Genomic DNA, 19936 nt, shown 5'->3' on the forward strand with positions numbered 1-19936 from the left:
CCGTCTCCCAGTCGCATCTTCCCCTTTCTCGCTGTAACATTCCGCTCTCCCGCTACCTGGCGCCTCCGTTCGCTTTTTTGTTTCTCGAATGACCTTTGACAAATCCCACGATTCCTTGCATTTTTCGGAATAACAATTACAGCACGGAAACAGGCCATCTCGACCCTTCTAGAAATACCGAAACTCGCTTATTGGGAAATTGGACACGTTCTCTTGGCGTGAAGCTATGCCCATTGCAAATATACTTCCAGGTGTCTTAAAATTAAATATGTAAACAAAACACAAATTTCCTTGTTCAACTCAAACTTTTATTTAAAAACTTTCAAGTGGAAGCAGAAAGAATATTACCTTGACTCCAAAGTTGTTACAGTTCTCTCACCACACCCACACGGCCAACTCTACTGTACCCTCCCATAGTTTCTGCATTGACAGTAATTGGGCTGATGTTTGTCCAGTGATAGTACTGGAGCTTCATGCACCTCATGGCTTAACCCTGCACTGTATTTGGAATTGACCATCTTGGCAGATATATTTCTCCTTCATTCATATGATTTGAAAACACTGAATGTGATGATTTTTAATAATATAATGTGAATATTTGATTCATAGATCTAACAAGCAGAAAACTTCAGCTGCAAGCTCTCAATTTGCTGGTGCTTCTCCTCCCAGATCAGAATAGGGACACGCTGAAGGTACAGATTGCATTGCACGTGCTTTCATTTTTTTCTTTAAAAAACTGCATTATAAAAATGTTGCTACATTTTTTTTAAATCGAAACATACGAAATTGGTCTCTTTTGAAAACAATGTTTCAGGTTTTAGTGACCTGAACCCTTATCCCAGTTCGATTGCTAATTTTTTTGTGAATATATTTTTTTGATTCTGGAAGCAATGTAATGTTGAGACTGGTAATTGCAAAATCCAGGCCATTAACTTGAATGGAAAATATTTTTGGACAGGCTTCAGGCAATTAGTTTTCATGGCCATCCAAGACCAATTTTAGCTCCAAGGATTGCAGAAGATGCATGTAAAAGTAAAGCAACTCAATACATATGAGTGTTCTCGTATGATTTTAACAGCATTTTTGTTTTAATGTCTAAGTCATTGAACTGTGCTGCTGCTTTCTGCTTAGTGTGGTGTGTTTAATGGTGATGTGACTGTTATTCAGTTGTGGCACCCTTGTCCATTAGTTATACAGTCATATTAAAAGCATATAACCACACTATGCGTGGGCTATGAGGCTTGTAACTCTCTCTGTCATGCAGTGAGACTACCGATTCATTTACGATATCACACATTTGCCCCAGTATGCTTGACATTGCATTGTGTAAGAAATATTCATGAAATGCTTAGCATCTTTCTGCCATAGGCCATGGTGTGGCGTCATCTATCCAATTGAAGCCAGGCTAGCCAGGATTTCCAGGATAAAGGATTGTTTTAGTAAGGATTGTTGAGTGTGGTAAATACCTACATGGAAAGAGGGTATAAATTGTGGACAGAGTTAAAGTTGTTAGTGGATCAGCAGAATACTTAGTATTTATTTTTAGTATGTGCCCCAGCTGTGTACTAACATAGAAAATAAGAACAAGAGTAGAGCATTTTGTCCTTCTGGCCTGTTCCACCATTCAACAAAATCATGGCTGATCACCCACTCCAATATACCTTCTCATGCACCTTCATCCTAGAGTTGTGTGCTCTGTTTCACCATATATGGCTCGTCCCAGACAGTTTCACCTGTGTCATTGAGCTTGAGGGCTTCTGCCTTTATCACATGGACCAGATGGCATCGTTGGCCAAGGGTAAGGCCGGTGGGGTCTGCTTTATAATTAATACCATGTGGTGCTCAGACTTGGCAGTCCTGGCAAGCTGATGCTCCCCGGACCTGGAATATCTGACTGAATATCTCCTTACTACCTGCCGTGGGAATTCACCTAAGCTATCCTGACATCAGTCCACAACCCTCCCCATGCAGACGCCAAGCTTGCTCTGAATGAACTGTACTCTGCTATAAACTGCCTTGCGCAAACACGGCAAAGCCCTGGTCATTGTATAGAGAGACTTCAATCAAGCCAACCTCGGGGGCATATTACCAACACCCTCGACCACTGCTACACATCGATTAAAAAATGCCTACCACTCTGTTCCTCTGCCATGTTTCGGGAAATCTGATCACCTAGCCGTGTTTCTACTCCCTGCCTACAAACTAAAGCTGAAGCAGGAGGACCCGGTACAGAGAGTTGTTGATTGCTGCTCGGTTGTCATGGATAGACGACGGCTTTGAGGCAGTGGACTGGTCCATATTTAGGGATTTTGCAGCCAACCTGAATGAGTCAGCCACTGCCATGACCGACATTCTCAGCAAGCGCATACCGATGAAGACAATCTGAGTGTTCCCCAACAGGAAACCATGGATGAACTGTGAGCTGATGTACCTGAGTAATACAAGAAAGCCCGCTATGATCTTTGCAAAGCCACCACGGATGCCAAGAGGCAATATCAGGATTATTCACGAACATCTTTAATCTCTTCCTACTCTGTTCTAAGGTATCCACCTGCTTCAAGAAGACCGCTATCATCCTGGTGCCGAAGAAAAGCAAGATTTCAAGTCTTAACAACTATTGTCTAGTGGTCTTGATATCCACTATCATGAAGTGCTTTGAGAGTCTGGTTATGGAACGCATTAAATCCAGTCTTCCAAGCAGGCTTGACTCATTTCACCTCCTTCCACTGCTGATGCCATCTCCCTGGCCCTACACTCATCTCTGGAACACCAGGATAAGAGAGACACCTAGGTCCAACTTCTATTGACAGACTACAGTTCTGTTTTAATATAATTATCCCATCCAGGTTCATCACCAAACTCATGGAACTTGGGGTCAGCACTCACAGCTGCAATTGGATCCGCGACTTCCTGACCAATAAACCACAATCAGTGATGATAGGGGATAAATCATCCTCTACAATAATCCTCAACACTGGCGCTCTGCAAGAATGTACTTTCTGCCCGCTTCTTTCTTCTTTAAACACCCATGACTGCGCAACCAAGTATAATTCCAAGTCATTGTACAAATTTGTGGACGACATCACTGTAGTGGGCTGGATATCAAATAATATATCCAATGACGAGATGGAATACAGGAAGGAGATTTATAATCTCGTGACCTGGTGTCAGGACAACAACCTTTCTCCCAGTGTCCGCAAGACAAATGAGATATTGATTGACTTCAGGAAGAGAAGTGGTACACATATTCCAAGTATTGATATTGATGGCACTAAAAGCTTCAAGTTCCAAGGAGTGAGTATCACCAACAACTTCTGGACTAGCCATATTGAAGCAATGACCAAGAAAGCGCACCAGTGCCTCTACTTCCATAGAAGGCTTAGGAAGTTTGGCACATCTCCAACAACTTACACCAGCTTCGACAGATGTGCCGTAGGAAGCATTTTATTGGGCTGCATCACAGCATAGTTTGGGAACAGCTCCATCCAAGACCGCAAGAAATTGCTGATAATTGTGGATACAACCCAGAACATCACATTACCTAACCTCCATTCCATTGACCCCATCTACACTTCATGCTACCTCGGCAAGGCCACCAGCATAATCAACGACATCTCACCCCGGTCACTCCCCCTGCACTCGTCTCCCACCATACAAGAATTACGGAAGTGTGAGAATGCATACCTCCAGATTTAGGGACAGTTTCTTCTCAGCTATCATCAGGCAACTGAACCATCCTATCAACAATTAGATAGTGGTTCTGAGCTACTATCATACCTCATTAACGACTCGGAATATCTTTAATCGGACTTCCCAACCAATTGTTCAAGCGCTTTTGATTGCAACATGCGCCTTAATTTAGTTCAACAAAGAAACTGACAAGTTACTAGAGTTAATCTTGTGCTAAACGTTATTTCCTTTATCATGTAATGGGCCTGTCCCACTTAGGCGACAATCGCCTGAAAAACCAGTGACTGGAACAGCGACTGTCAGAGTGGAACACACACGCACACCCCCCCCCCATCTTCACCAGCCCGTTATGTAGGCGGGGGACAAGGCAAGGGTCACATAAGTCCTTTAAAAGATGGGGGGATAAGTGGGAGAATGGGGGAGAAGAGGGGAGGAGTGGAGAGAACTTTTAAGAAGCCAGAGATACACGGCTGTGAAACTCGGCGGACATTAACATACCGGTCAGTTATCCTTGGTTCTGAAAACTACTGCTTACGTTATTTTTCCCCAATGAACCAAATAAATTCACTGGTCAGCACCGGCTACAACCTACGAGAACCTTCGACCTCCTGGCAACCCACTAGGACCTCTTGGCGACCCACCTACGGCACAAGAATTCTTACTATATGGTGAAAAATGTGTGGCGACCATAATGAGGCCGCGACTAGATCCCAGAATACAGGAAGTCCTCACGACCATGAAGGCGACTCCCTGGCAACTACCCGCGAACATGTGGCAACCGCAAAGTCTCCTGCAGTCGCCTAAAATGTCACCTGTGGGACAGGCCCATGTCTGTACACTAGACAGCTCCATTGTAATCATGTATAGTCTTTCCGTTGACTGTTTAGGATGCAACAAAACGTTTTTCACTGTACTTTGATGCATGTGACAATAAACAAATCCATCTAACTAATTAAGAGCCTCCCTTTATTTTGTATATATTTAATGACTTGGCCTCCTTTGCCTTCTATGGTAAAGAATTCCACGGGCGTGCCGCCATCAGTCAGTAGAAATTGCAACTGATATCAGTTCTAAATGGCACACCTGTATTCTAAATCTTCCAGCAGTCAGGACTATCTTCCTTTATCTAGTCTATATAGTTATGTTCAAAGTTTGTTCAAAGTAAAACAAATAAAATTGCCTTATATTGCTACTACTGGACATGGAAAGAGGGAGTCCAGGACTAGAGGTCATCGCCTCAGAATTAAAGAACATTCTTTTAAGAAGGAAATGAGGAGAAATTTATTTAGTCAGAGGGTGGTGAATCTGTGGAATTCTTTGCCACTGAAGGCTGTGGAGATCAAGTCAGTGGATGTTTTTAAGGCAGAGACAGATATATTATTGATTAGTTCAGGTGTCAGAGGTTATGGGGAGAAGACAGGAGAATCGGAGTCGGATGGAGAGATAGAACAGCCATGATTGAATAGTGGAGTAGACTTGATAGGATGAAAGGCCTAATTCAACTCCTATCACTTATCAGCTTAGGACCTTATGACCTCCCAGCGAGCCATGGGTCGTATGACAGAGAGGGTATTGACAAGAGTCAAAGTCACTTATATTATTGGGTACAGAAGATAAAATAACATGACCTGCCAGGATCTGACTACAATCTTTCACAGCAAACAGGTGTATTTTTTTAAAGAAAATATATATGTTTGCTACATGGTGAGATTAATGTCAATCACTCACTGAAGTTCTCCTATTGGAAACTGAAGAATATTATCTTGCACAATATTTGTTAAAAATACAATGATACCAAGAGTACAATTGGACACAAGTAAAAGAGTAAAATAACTGTAGTGACAGCTTGCACCACACTCTGGCCCCATCTTGCACCTTTCAAATCTCGTCTTTGTCTTGGCCTTAGAAGATAAGCATTTCTTATTTTCTCACTTTAAGGCCTAGTGTCCTGTGACTGACTTATTGTCAACAAAACTAGAATTGCATTATTGGTTATCCCAAGGGAAACAGAATGCTTGTTTGCATTATAGCTTGAAGAAGACAAATAGCAGACATCCCTTCAAGCAAATCTCTTTAAAATAAACTAGGAGGAAACAATGCAGAATTTATTCAAGCTATTCAGTATGTTTTTTTATTTATTTCTTAAATTATATCTTTCTTAATGTCAGTAAAACCCGGTGGGCTTTGATCATGTAATTAATATATTTTTACAGGCATTGCTTGAATTTCTTCGGAGATTAATTGACAACAGGGAAAGCAACAAAATGACCCTAAACAACGTTTCTGTTGTCATGGCACCCAACCTGTTTATGTTTAAAGGATATTGCTCAAAGTCAAGTGCAAAGACACAGTTTGCAATGGCAACTGGGACAAGCAACATAATGCGTTACCTGATTAAATACCAAGACCTACTTTGGACGGTAAGAATAATCGCCTATCCTTTGGGGAAAAAAAGCTTCTTCGGGGTAATTAAATGACACACTGTTCTGTGAGGGAACACATATTGATAATTCAGCCACTCCTTTGTTCTATTGTGTAATATTTGATATTTTGCAATATTAGTTGTTCCTCCTGCACATCCATATTTTTTATAAATAGATGTCGCTATGAAATGTCGCTAAATAAAAAGCAAGACTTTAAGAAATATTGAGGTGCTGATCTTAAAGAGGAAGGAGATTGGACTTTATTGCCTTCCATCACAGTGAGGAACGTGGGGAATTCACTGTGATGGATGTTCATATTAACTTTTATGTAGTTGTGTGTCTTGTTGCTTTTTTTTTTAGTATGGCTGTATGGTAATTTTCAAATTTCACTGTACCTTAATTGGTACATGTGACAATAAATTGACCTTGAAACCTTGACCTTAATCTGCTCCTAACCCACTCTCCTGTCCTCCATCACGAAATGGGTAGCAGTGGGTTTGTTACCTGCTTTATGCTCACCCCCACATGCATTCATGAATTCCCATTCCATTTAAGTCATCAACCTCTATTGAAATCAATAGGTGAGGCCTTCCAATGGTCTAGCCCAGAGATGATGACTTGATAAGTGCATTCCTGATGCTCCATTTTATTCTCTCAATGTATTATACAACTTTGCTTATAATCTGATAAAGTTGACCATACCAATTTAATGATTCTGCACACTGACCAGGTAGGTGGAATTGCATTCTCTTGGTTCATTCCTTATCAAGCTATAACCAAACAATGTCATTCAATGGTTTATCATTCCTCTCCTACACCATTGTTTATCTCCAGAGTCCACTGGTCCTCTCTGTGCCATTCATTAGCACCAATGTATAGAAATACATGAGCCTTAGAGTATACCTTCTTTACTACCCTTGCTACTTGTGTTGCAACCTTTAGTGAGCTATGAACCTGGACGCCAAGATCCCTCTGCACATCAATGCTGTTAAGGTCTTGCCATTAATTGTATACAGTAAACGTTTTGTTTAACTTATAAAAGATTTCAGTTATAGCGAACTGACCTACTGGCCTTAACTGCCAGGCTGGTCTGCTGACGCCAATGCGGCATGTGCCACCTCTCTGGTGGTCGCACCACCCCGGCCACCGCCATGGCCACAATCGTCAAGCCGCCGCCGCCACCACAACAGTCACCGCTGCTGTCACCACCTCCACGGTCACCACCGCCACCACTGCTGCTGTTGACCCTTACCTGCACACCAGCCACCCTCGGGCCGCAACCAATGAGTGTGTTGTTACTCACCTGTCCCCCAGGCAATTTGTGGATTCCAGTTCCAGACCAATAGTCCGAAGAAGGGTCTGGACCTGAGATGTCACCTATCCATGTTCTTCTGAGATGCGGCTTAACCCATTGAGTTGCTCCAGCATTTTGTGTCCTTTTGTGTGTAAATCGCAACTGTAGTTGTTTGTTTCAATGATTACAATGATAATCTCTTACTTGGTTGTAGCAGACAATTGGCAACAATGGACACCACCTCTCCCCTATAATGAGCGTTTACTGTACACTCTCCTTGCATTCAACCTCCCAAAGTGTAATACTTCACACCTGCTCGGGTCAAACTCCATGTCATTTCTCCATGCATTTCTGCAGCTAATCTATATCCCACTGTATCTTCTGACAGCTTACCTCACTGCGTGGAACTCCTCCAATTTTGGTGTCTAATCCTTACTCAGCAACTCATCTCCATTTACATCCAAGTTATTTATATAAATGAACATTAATATTTCCTATCAATATCTCTCAGGTCCCAAAATTCATTATGAATCAAGTTCGGCAACAAAACATTGAAAGTCGTAAAAAGCTGTCTAAGGAAAAAGCTATGAAAAAGTTGCTGAAAAAGATGTCACACGATAAAGATAAGCATGACCGGAATCACACTGAAAGGAAACTAACAGATGTACGTAAGCTATATCAACACTTGGACTTCTTTTAAAATAGTTGGGATTATCAATCAATCAACCTTTATTGTCATCTTGCAAGCACCAGTTGTACAGTGCAAAATGAAAAGACGTTTCCCAGGGAATAGCGGAGCATCGCACATGAAATTTAAAACATTTCACACATAATAACACTAAAAACAATCCAGTCCCTGATGGAACAAAATAAATAGTTAAAAGCAGGTAAAACACAACGTTAAAATACAATAAAACCAATCATAAAAAATGTCCAGGGCAGCTGATTTGAGTGGCCAGTGCCAGTTATTAAAGTGTCCGTGCCAAGCCTCAGAATCAAGTGACTGTGAGTACAGAGTGACTGTTTAGCAGCCTCACAGCCTGTGGTAGGAAGCTGTTTAGCAGTCTTGTAGTCCGGGCTTTGATGCTTCGATATCTCTTGCCTGATGGCAGGAGATCCAGGTGTATGTGGAGGGGGTGCAGTTTGTCCTTAGCAATTCTCTGAGCTTTTTTCAGACAGCGGCTCTGGAACAGTTCTTGTACTGAGGGTAGGGAGACGCCAATGATCCTCTCTGCTCCCCTCACTTCCCTCTGCAAAGCCTTATTAATGTCTAGATAATGCATCTTTGGTCAGTAACAATTTATAATTTGATTGAAATATACAGAATGGAAACAGGCCCTTTGGTCTTCCTAGTCACACCAACCATCAATCTCCCATCATATTGGTTCTATTTGATCCCTCTGTCCGTACATGCTAGGGGAAATTTACAGAGGCCAATTAACTTACAAACTCACACACCTTTGGGATGTAGGAGGGAGCAGGAGTATTTAGAAGAAACCCATACAGTCATAGGGAGAACCTGAGATCAGGAGCGAACTTGGGTCTGTGGGACTGCAAGATAGCAGCTCTACCAGCTGCATCACTCTGCTGCCTCAAAACAGTGCAATATTATATTGCATCAGTAAACCTTATATATTAGTTAATGGTAAATGCACTCATAAAACAACTACATAACTACAACTGCCAACAACTACATAAAAATGTTGCCAGCAAGCCAGTAAACCTTTGGATCTTCCCTTTTCCTTTCTCCTTTCTGCTCTCATTCTTAGTTAACTCGCACAGAAGGTGCCTTAGATCACTTAGGTTTGCCTGTAGATTAAATCTGAGCCTTAAAATTACTTAAATTTCATTGAAGTAAAATGGATGATCAGCGGATATTACCGCAAGTTTGTTGAATACGGATAGTTATCTCTGGATAGCTTTCTGCGGCTATCTCTGCATTTATATTTTTGATTGATAATTCGTATCCTCGGATGAAAGCACCACATGCAATATTCCAATGTTAATGTTTTTTTATAGCCAGTCACACTTCAGGGTGCAATACGGGTTCAGGCACCATCACTTTCTAAAGTTTCCATGGCGATTCAACTTACAGAAGAGCTGAAAGCTAGTGATATTTTGGCACGTTTCCAACAGTGTCTTGGCAAGACCAGGTAAGGCAAATTTCAAATTTTCTTGCTAGTCATCTATTTTGTTATCTGAATTACACATCCTAATACAAAAAACAGCATATATATTTAGAATTGCATTTCCATACTTAATCATTAAGTTTACACTGAACAAAATGGTAAATTTTAAACTAAAATATATCACCTCCCTGTATCTCTGCGATACCAATATTTTGTTCTCAACAGGATACCGGAATCTTCCAGTAAAGAGGAAGTTTGCTTATATGAAATTGGGGGAAATATTGGTAAGATTTATTATCAATTGCATGTGGTATGAGATATGTACAATTCAGTTGTAGGGCGAAATGAATGTTGTTTTTTATTATCTGAGATTAGTTTTCAGCAATATAATCTTTTGCACCTAATATCAGCTCCGTTACAGCTATATTTTAGATACAGATTAAAGCTTCCTCTATACTCTCCAATTCCTATCAAAAGTTTATTACCTCCCCAAAAAATATAGTACTTCAATTTCTCACATGTGATCTTCCCTTAGGACAATACCAATTATTGTTGAAAGTAGCAATGATTTATGTTTGACTCCAGGTTTAAGAGCTATTGTTTTGTCCCATCAGGTTCTGTCATTCTGATTTATACACATTGAGACATCCAACTTACAATGTTCTGAACTGAACTCTAATTTAAAACTTACATTGTCACATCTCAAATGTGCATGAACTAATTCTTTGCATAACAGATTATTTGGTTTGTCTGAGGATAATCTAAACAACTCAAGGCGAATTACAAATTTATCAATGGCATCATTAAGGCTACGAACAAATGCCACTATTTCCAGCATTTTCACCATTCTGCTTCAGAACTAGTTCATGAACTGATTATCGTGATTATTTGGTTCACTGAACAAATATACAGGGAGAAATTCATCTTCTGTGGGTTATTTTCTGAATTAGGGTATCCACTATCCTGATGAACAAAACCATGCCTCTTTCAATTAGGTCACTGCATACACATTGCAAGGGCTTTTAAAAAAAATATTGAATGTAAATCAGAAGATCAGCAAATTTAAAGTGAAATTATAGGTGATGGAGAAATATTAGTACTGATGTAGTTTTTATGTAAATTGTTTGCAGGTGAACGTTGCCTGGATGATGACACGTATATGAAAGACCTATACCAACTTAATCCTAAAGCAGAATGGGTTATAAAGCCTCGGTGCCAATGACATTGTTTCAACAACAGATAGGCAACATGATTATGTTAAACCAGGCATTAATGGTTCTGTACAGCAAAGAGGTTCTGTACAGCAGGCTCAGAGGGTCAAATGGCCTCCTCCTGCACCTATTTTCTATGAAATACAATGTCAATCTGTCTGACCTGTCCATGTACGTGAATCTTGATATATGCAGAAGGGCAAGAGAACCAACATTGCTATGACGATTCAAATTCAAGTTATTTTCCCTTTGAAAAGGGGATAAATATTGAAAAATCAACTGCATGCATCAAGATGCTTAAAATATTTATGCAATATGTAAATTTCATGTATTAGAAATAAACATGTTTTGATATAGGTGGTCATTAACAAAAAAAATCCTTTTAGAAGACCAGAGATTTGACGGGACATAAACCATTAAGAGCAAAACTTAACAATCCAGTAAGAACATATGCAGCAGAACAACATATGGAATCAATTTATTTTTAGATTTTAAAGAACTGACTGGAAAATGATGTATCACAAATTAAGAAAAATTAACCAAAAATCACACACATGGAGATTCCTAAGATGAAAACAAGGTAGAATTTATTGTAAGTTTAAGGCCGCATCACAGTGGTTCATATAGGTTATGGATATCAGTTGTGCCAACAATGACACCAGGAGAGGCACTGTTGGTCTGGTTGTGTGAATGCAAAGCTGGATAAGTGACTTATTTGCAGAAACAAGTAATTTGGTGTCCACAGCTATCAGAGCCTCTATAGTCTACTCCAAAAATGGCATTATACCCACTTCTGTTATCATCCGAGTTGAAGCATTCGTCCAATACAGGGTAGTTTATTATAGAAGCATATAAAATGGAGCAGGAGTAAGTTAATCAACTTTTTATACCTGCTGTCAATCAACAAGATTGGGGCTGATCTTCTACCTCAACCACTATTTTCCTGCCCTATTCCCAAATCCCTTGATTCCAACACATAAATCAACCCATCTCTGTTTTGAACACAATCAATGACAGGGGCTCCACAGACTTCTGGGTAGATCATTCCAAAGATTCATCACTCTCTGCAAACCCATTTCTTCTTATTTCAGTCCCATGCATTATTTTGAGACTGTGACTTGTAGCTCTAGCCCCTTTCTATCTACATCAAGCACTCTTAGAATTTTAATTTTATCTGGATTAAGATGTCAAAGAAATATAATAAAAAATGTTGTGCTCATCTGCAATTGTAAATTTTCAGGTTGTAATCTGACAAGACTTAATTCTTTGATGAATCATTCACAGCAAATTCAAAATGGAATAGATGGTTTAGAAAAGTTTAGCAGAGACATTAAATATGAAACATCTCAATAGATTTGTTGATATAGTGTCCTAGGCTGAAATATTCATATGGCATTTACTATATCCTTTTCGTTTAATCTCAAAACTTCAAGGATATTTGTGACAAAACTATATGCAGGCTCTTAAGAGGCTGCATCCTGCTTATTTCAAAATGTATTGTTTTAAAAAGAAGACTTGAATGTGTAATTTAGACCACTTGTATTAGGTTGGCTCATGTTAAATACATTCAATATTTAATTGCTATTTAATATTAGAATGTCTATTCTGTTTTAATGTTTCCATCAGTTTTTAAACTGTACAGTCACATTTTCTAGTCTTGTAAATAAAAAAATGTATATATTCCACATGTTGTATTGGCTCTCCTAAATTTAACATTTAAATATTTTAATGGTGTATGTGATTGATGTTTATGGACACAATTGACACAAACAACCATCAGTATGTGCCATTTACTGAAAGTTTACAGCTGGAATAATATATTAAAAATAACTATGGTAATATTATCCAAGAATTATGAACAATCCTTATCTGAAAAAAATCTAATTGAAATTTAGCCATTGACTATATAATCCACAATCAGCATAATTTATAATAGATTTTCTGCCCAATATCACATTGTTGTTAATGAAGGTGTGTTTGTGCTAAATGGCTGTGCTACTTCCTGTATTTCAACAGTGGTAACAACATTAACACTTCAGATGTGCTTTATTGGCTATAAAGTGCTCTGGGACAAGCTGAGACTGTGAAAGGCACCAAATAAATCTTTTTCTTTCACTCACCTTTGCATTTCAAGTTTAACATAGCGACTTCTATGTTACAATTCGAAATGGTTCCTTGTCAACTGCAATTCAGTTTCAGCTTCACTCAAAAATAAAAATGGAAAATGTTGAAAAACTCACCAGGTCAGACGAAGAGAAAAAGTCAAATTTCTGGTTCGTGACCTTCATTCCAACATTTTCTGTTTTTGTTTCAGATTTCTATCATCTGCAATTTTTCTATATTTTCATCTTTTTTTTCTGGACCCGATTTGTTTTTCTAAAAAAAAAAGCAAATCCTAGATGATGTAAATGTCCAATTGTGTACTTTAATGCTATATTACTACAACAATTCACTATTGTCAAAAGATTATGAACTGTCTATAAATTCTGGCTTTCAGAAACAGTTAAATAATAACATAAAAAGATATATCAAATTAAATACCTTAAAGTACCTGTACTAGAAAATACATAATTTTAGTTAAAGTATAAAAGATTAATCAGGCTGTGGATTCATGCTAATTTCCAGGGGAAACATCTCATTTCCCCACTCCTTTTCTTGTACTCCTCATATTTACATATTTACAATTACAAATCTCACCAACCGTCCTTTCATTCTTTTTGCCTTAAACCCACATTAAGTGTAATGTATGATAGGCAATTTAGTTGCTAGTGCATAGTCATAGAGTCATAGAGTGATACAGTGTGGAAACAAGCCCTTCGGCCCAAGTTGCCCACACCGGCCAACATGGCCCAGCTATATGTCCCACCTGCTTGTGTTTGGTCCACATCTATCCAAACCTTTTCTCTCCATGTACCTGTCTAACTGTGCCTTAAACGTTGGGATAGTCCCTTCACATTCCTATTAAATCTTTCCCCCTTCACCTTCCCGGGATGGTGGGACTGTCATATGTTGATAGAATGGAACAGATGAAAGGGGATCTTATTGAAACATATAAGATTATTAAGGGATTGGACACGTTAGAGGCTGGAAACATGTTCCCGATGTTGGGGGTGTCCAGAACCAGGTGCACAGTTTAAGAATAAGGGGTAGGCCATTTAGAACGGAGATAAGGAAAACCTTTTTTCTCCGAGAGTTGTGAATCTGTGGAATTCTCTGCCTCAGAAGGCAGTGGAGGCCAATTCGCTGGATGCTTTCAAGAGAGAGTTAGATGGAGCTCTTAAAGATAGTGGAGTCATGGGATATGGTGAGAAGCCAGGAACAGGGTACTGAATGTGGATGATTAGCCATGATCACAGTGAATGGCAGTGCTGGCTCGAAGGGCCGAATGGCCTACTCCTGCACCTATTGTCTATTATCTATTGAACCCATGTCATCTGGTCCTCGATTTCCCCCACTCTGGGAAAGAGATTCTGTGCATCTACCCGATCTATTAGTCTCATGATCTTATACACCTCCATAAGATCACCCCTCATCCTCCTGTGTTCCAAGGAATAGAGACCCAGCCTACTCAACCTCTCCTTATAGCTCAGACCCTCTAGTTCTGGCAACATCCTCGTAAATCTTCTCTGAACCCTTTCAAGCTTGACAATATGTTTCCTATAACACGGTGCCCAGAACTGAACACAATATTCTAAATGCGGTCTCACCAATGTCTCATACACCAAGGCATGGTGGTGCAGCGTTGAGTTGTTGCCTTACAGCGAATGCAGCGCTGGAGACCCGGGTTCGATCCTGACTACAGGTACTGTCTGTACGGAGTTTGTACATTCTCTCCATGACCTGCGTGGTTTTTTTCCGAGATCTTCGGTTAGTCCCACACTCCAAAGACATACAGGTATGTAGATTAATTGGCTTGGTAAATGTAAAAATTGTCCCCAGTGGGTCAATATGTTAATATGCAGAGATCCCTGGTCGGCACGGACCCGGTGGACTGAAGGGCCTGTTTCCTCGCTGTATCTCTAAACTAAATTACAACATGACCTCCCAACTTCTATACTCAATACTAACTGATGAAAGCCAATGTGCCAAAGGCCTTTTTGACCACCTTATCTATCTGCGACTCGACCTTCAAGAAACCCAGCACATGTACTCTTAGATCCCTCTGCTCTACAAAACTACCCAGAGGCCTACCATTCACTATGTTGGTCCTGCCTTTGTTAGACATCCCAAAATGCAACACCACACAATTCTCTGTCTTAAATTCCATCAACCATTCATCAGCTCACCTGCCCAATCGATCCAGATCCTCCTGCAATCTTTCACAACCATCTTCACTATCTGCAAAACCACCCACTTTTGTATCGTTGCAAACTTGCTAATCTTGCCCTGTATGTTATCATCTAAATCATTAATGTAGATGACAAACAGTATCTGGCCCAGCACCGTACCCTGAGGCACACCACTAGTCACAGGCCTTCAGTCCGAGAAGCATCTTTGGGATTGGGAAGGAAACCAATGCTGTCATCGAAATATCAAAGTCTGTAAAAACAGCACTCAGAATCAATCCATGTCCCTGAAGCCTTGACATCCACCAGCTTTGAAAGGCTGGTTATGGCACACATTAAAATCAGCATGATGAAGGATCTTGACCCAAAAAAAATCACCTATTCCTTTTCCCCAGAGATGGTGTCTGACCCACTGAGTTACTGCAGCTTTTTGTGTCTTTCTGCCCCAAATAACCTTGATTTGTTGCAATTCGCCGACTGCCAAGACAGGTCCCAAACTGATGCCATCTCCCTGGGCCTACACTCATTTATGGAACACTGGATAATAAGGACACTTGCATCAGACACCTATTGATAGACTACAGCTATTTTTTATTAAACATTAAAAAATCTCCAAAATTTACCTGTTAAAAATAATTTGACATAGAGCCCACAGTTTGAACTTGGTTTGAACTACAGGTCTGAATTTTAGTCCCTATTCCCATTAATCTGAACATTGAAACACTACTCGCAGTTGAGGGCAACATGAGAAATGCAACATAGAAACAGGCCATTCAACCAACCATCCCATCCTAGTGTTTATGTTATATTCGAACGTCTATGGCAACACATTAATCTAACAGAATGCACAACCTTTCCTTATCAGCGTAACTCAATATGTTGAAGAAACACAAAATGCTGGAGTAACTCAGCGGGATAGGCAGCATCTCTGGAGAGAAGGAATGGGTGATGTTTCGGGTTGAAACCCTTCTTCAGGTTCCTTCCTACACATACTAACCCAATATATCTTTCTCTTTCATACGCTTGTTATACGCTTCTCTTTCATACCCTCTCAAATGTATTAAAACTATTCATATCAGGTATTTTCTGTTGCAACCTCAGGTTTGGTTGCTAGTGTAATAACAGAAACTCTATAAGCCACAGCAAATACAAACTAACTGCTATCATTTAGTTACTAGAATTTAATCACCTGTCACTGATGTTTCACAATGGACTCCATTTTCTTCAGAACTAATACGACACATTACTGCAAATTATGCAAGGTCAATTGGAGTTGTATTTTTCACAGGAAGGCCCAAAGCAATCATGGATGCTGTACAATTCCAGTACCTTCAATGTTAGCACTATTAAATTCAACATGCAACAAATTTAGATAGATTGTGATAACTGAAAATCTAAATGTAAATTATTGTTGCGGTAATGCACTATGCTAAATGAATTGAAGTGATAGAGTTTGAATCTTTCTGTAGAACATTATCATTCTGTAACTATCAGCTCTAACATATTGCACTGTTGGCTTTTATCATACCCCCAAGAGCAATTACTAAGATATTAAATACTCATACACACGGCCCTACTCCGAAAGACTTGCTTTACGAAAAACATTGTTTAAAAACTAGAAACTGCTAGTAATCCCATGATGCAGAATTCTCCACAGGAGAATGGAGTGTTTCATGTTCGCTGTGAATGAAAAATGATGTGCTTCAATCCCATGATTTCAGCAATGTAGTCCACAAAGGCATTTTTCACTGCTGTGAGTCTCTAGTTTTTTCAATTCATTTTTGTTTGAATTTCTCTAATTACTTTTCCTCTGTTAATCTGCCTGATGGATATTTTCAAACATTTATTACCCTTGGGATAAGTTGTTCTCAAATGCACCTGATTAAAGTGCTGCTTTCACAAATTTGTCTTCTAAGCCTGATGATGATTTATATTCAAGCAAGCAGTTTTTTTAGGGATTCACTTCATTTTACTTAATATTTATCATGCTTTTGTAGGATTTAACCATTTCTAATTACCTAATAATGCAGCTTGTTAATTTCATAATGGAGATTGTTTTTGTTACTCTTCTATGCACTGTCTGCAATATTTCTTGGAGTACAATTACCAGCTCTAACATTGTCCAAGTGTGGTCTCTCAATGTATTATGTCAATATATGCTAATATTTGCTACACAAAAGATACTGGAATCTGGATCAAATAACACACCACTGGTGGAAAATAGTGGGTCAAGCACTTTCTGTGAAAATAGACTGCAGATGTTCATGGTCGCGATCCTTCTTCTGATCTTGGTCTGAAGAGTCTAAAATATTTAACAATGCACACCTTTCTTCTGGCTGTAGATCTTAGCAATACATGGCTCAAAATTAGCGGTTGCCCGGGTGCCAATGACCACCCAAAGTGCCGCCGGGAAACCTAAATGCTGAATCATTTTGCCCGGCTTGGCACTGCAGATATTGGTTTATACCGAAGATAGACACAAATAACTGGAGTAACTCAGTGAGTCAGGCAGCATCTCTGGAGAAAAAGAAAGTGACATTTTGTTCGTGTTAGTGACGACGACGTACTGCGGAGCAAAGGTACGGGGTGTGGGGTGACGGATGGTCGGAGCGAATGACGGGCCCCGCACAGCAGCGGCAGCGATAGCGGCTCCTCCTCCTCCTCCAGCACCCGCCCAGATAGCAGCCGCTGCTAGCCAATCCGCTAACGGCGATACCGCTTTCAAAACAAACCTCCCACACGCCGAGGCCGGGAGGTGGGATGGAGGGGGAGGCCCCCTTCGCCATCTGAAGCAGCTGCACCGCTCGGCCCCGCACCTTTCTGGCAGAGGAGGGGAGGCGGTGGCGAGGAGATCCTAACTGCCTCCCCCTTTGGCTGCGGAACTTGGGGGTGGACAGGGACGGCCAAGATGATACTGGCCCTGCACGATGTGCGCTGACCTTCCTTCCTCCCCACCTCCCCCCCTCTCTCTCTCTCTCTCTCTTGTACGCCCCCCTTATCCCGGGACCCCTCCACTGATCCCCATTCCCGCCTCTATTCAGTCCTCACAGACATCCCATGTTCTCCCCTCCCCATCTACCCCCCCCCCCCCCATCTATTCATCCTGCACTGATCTCCCTATCCACCTTGCATTGATTCTCCTGCCATACCCCCCGCCATCTATCCACCCTGCACTGATTCACAGCCCCCCCCCCCCGACCCTACTGTGATGGAAATGTCTTCAGAGCGAATATTGACTATGTTTTATAACGGAATGCAATCAAATGAGTTTTAAATCCCAATGTTACTATTTGTTTTAATCCATAAAGATGGATTAATTAATTTGTGAACACATGAAACATTAAAACCGCAGTGTTTGTTTGTCACTGCTACCATTGACACATTATTACAGAATTCATTTTAACGGCAAATCAATGCTCTTAATATGGAGTATCAGTACTGTTATTTAATGAGCAACATTCACAACTATACGTTGGATTTATCCAGGTTTTACTTCTACAGTCGGTCATGTACATCACCAATTTCGTCAGGAGATATTTCAGTTGAAATTTTATCGTTAATTCTGAAGTGGAAATGATGGAAACAGCGTTTATCAATAATTTTAAAAGAATCTGGTGCATACAAACTGGGTATCTATATTGCTGTTCACAGCACTTACATTTAATCTGAATGTCTGGTAATGTGGCGTTTTGACACTTTTAAACATATTACCAAAAGAACAGTTGCTGCAGTTATGTCCTTTGGCCATCTCTTGTTAGTAAAGGCCCTGTCCCACTTATGTGTCCTTGGTGGCAAATTACACGACCTCATTGTCGCGTTGAGGCGCACGGGCATCGTGTGACTGCACGGGGACGGTCCCACTGAGAAGCACAGAGGGGTATGGAGTTGTGCGCGGTATTGCGCGGCACTTCGAAATGTTGTGGCAAACGAAATCTTCGCGCGCCACCGGCCTGTTGCGAAACTGACGGCCAAAGTGGGACAGGCCCAAGACCCTGGCGCGACGCAACGTCTCGCATCCAACAGCAGCAGAAGCAGGCAAACGATCGCTGAGCTCGGCCTGGGGCTCACGGCCGTTGCGGACCAGGATCCCAGAGCGGGGCCATGAAAATTGAAGATAGACACAAAATGCTGGAGTTACTCAGCAGGACCGGCAGCATCTCCGGAGAGAAGGAATGGATGACATTTTGGGTCAAGACCCTTCTTTCAGACTGAAGAAGGGTCTCGACCCGAAACATCACCCAGATTTGTTTGTGGGTGTGTACATCTCTGGAGATCTGTCCTAGGCCCAGCACTTTGATGCAATCACAGAGAGAAAGCTCTTCAACACCTTTATTTCTTCAGATGTTTGTGGAAATTTGGCATGTTGCAAAAACTCAGACAGCAAATATCATCAAAGGTCCACTCCATCATTACCACACTCTCTTCTCAATGCTATCATCAGGAAGAAGGTACAGCAGCCTGAGACTAGTTACCTCCAGGGTCAAGAACAGCTTCTTCCCATCAACCATCAAGCCTTTGAACCACACTGCACAACCTAACCACACCTCTACCTCAGGAACAAACTTCGATGGACTTTTTATAAGTTGAACCAACAACTTTGGCTTGCACTATTATGGTCATGTTAACTGGTGTAACTGATAATTTGCTGTTTATTGTACACAGGCACCTTGCAGTTTATGTGGAGATTACAAGCTTGATGAACGCATAAATCAAAAAGCGGGCAAATCAAACATGCGAGGCACCTCACGCAACTACGCTGCCAATTGAAATAAATTAGGTGAATCATGTTATACAAGGATTTACGAGGTTGTGGCCAGGACTAGCGGGTGGGAGCTATTGGGAGAGGTTGAGTAGGCTGGGTCTCTATTCCTTGGAGCACAGGAGGTTGAGGGGAAATCTTATA

The 19936-nt window shown here is 40.8% G+C and overlaps 1 protein-coding gene across 2 annotated transcripts in view; it reads left to right on the forward strand.

Moving 5' to 3' along the window:
- Positions 1-11259, forward strand: part of arhgap18 (Rho GTPase activating protein 18) — a 123245-nt gene extending 111986 nt beyond the window's left edge. For both annotated transcript variants that reach the window (XM_055635636.1, XM_055635635.1), the window contains exons 10-15: positions 610-692; positions 5904-6110; positions 7919-8071; positions 9427-9560; positions 9762-9820; positions 10667-11259. In XM_055635636.1, the coding sequence (XP_055491611.1) occupies positions 610-692; positions 5904-6110; positions 7919-8071; positions 9427-9560; positions 9762-9820; positions 10667-10758 (728 nt within the window). In that variant the 3' untranslated portion in view covers positions 10759-11259. The remainder of the gene's footprint in view (positions 1-609; positions 693-5903; positions 6111-7918; positions 8072-9426; positions 9561-9761; positions 9821-10666) is intronic.
- Positions 11260-19936: the final 8677 nt, after the last annotated feature.

The sequence above is a fragment of the Leucoraja erinacea genome, chromosome 5, assembly GCF_028641065.1.
Source record: "Leucoraja erinacea ecotype New England chromosome 5, Leri_hhj_1, whole genome shotgun sequence".
Taxonomy (NCBI): domain Eukaryota; kingdom Metazoa; phylum Chordata; class Chondrichthyes; order Rajiformes; family Rajidae; genus Leucoraja; species Leucoraja erinaceus.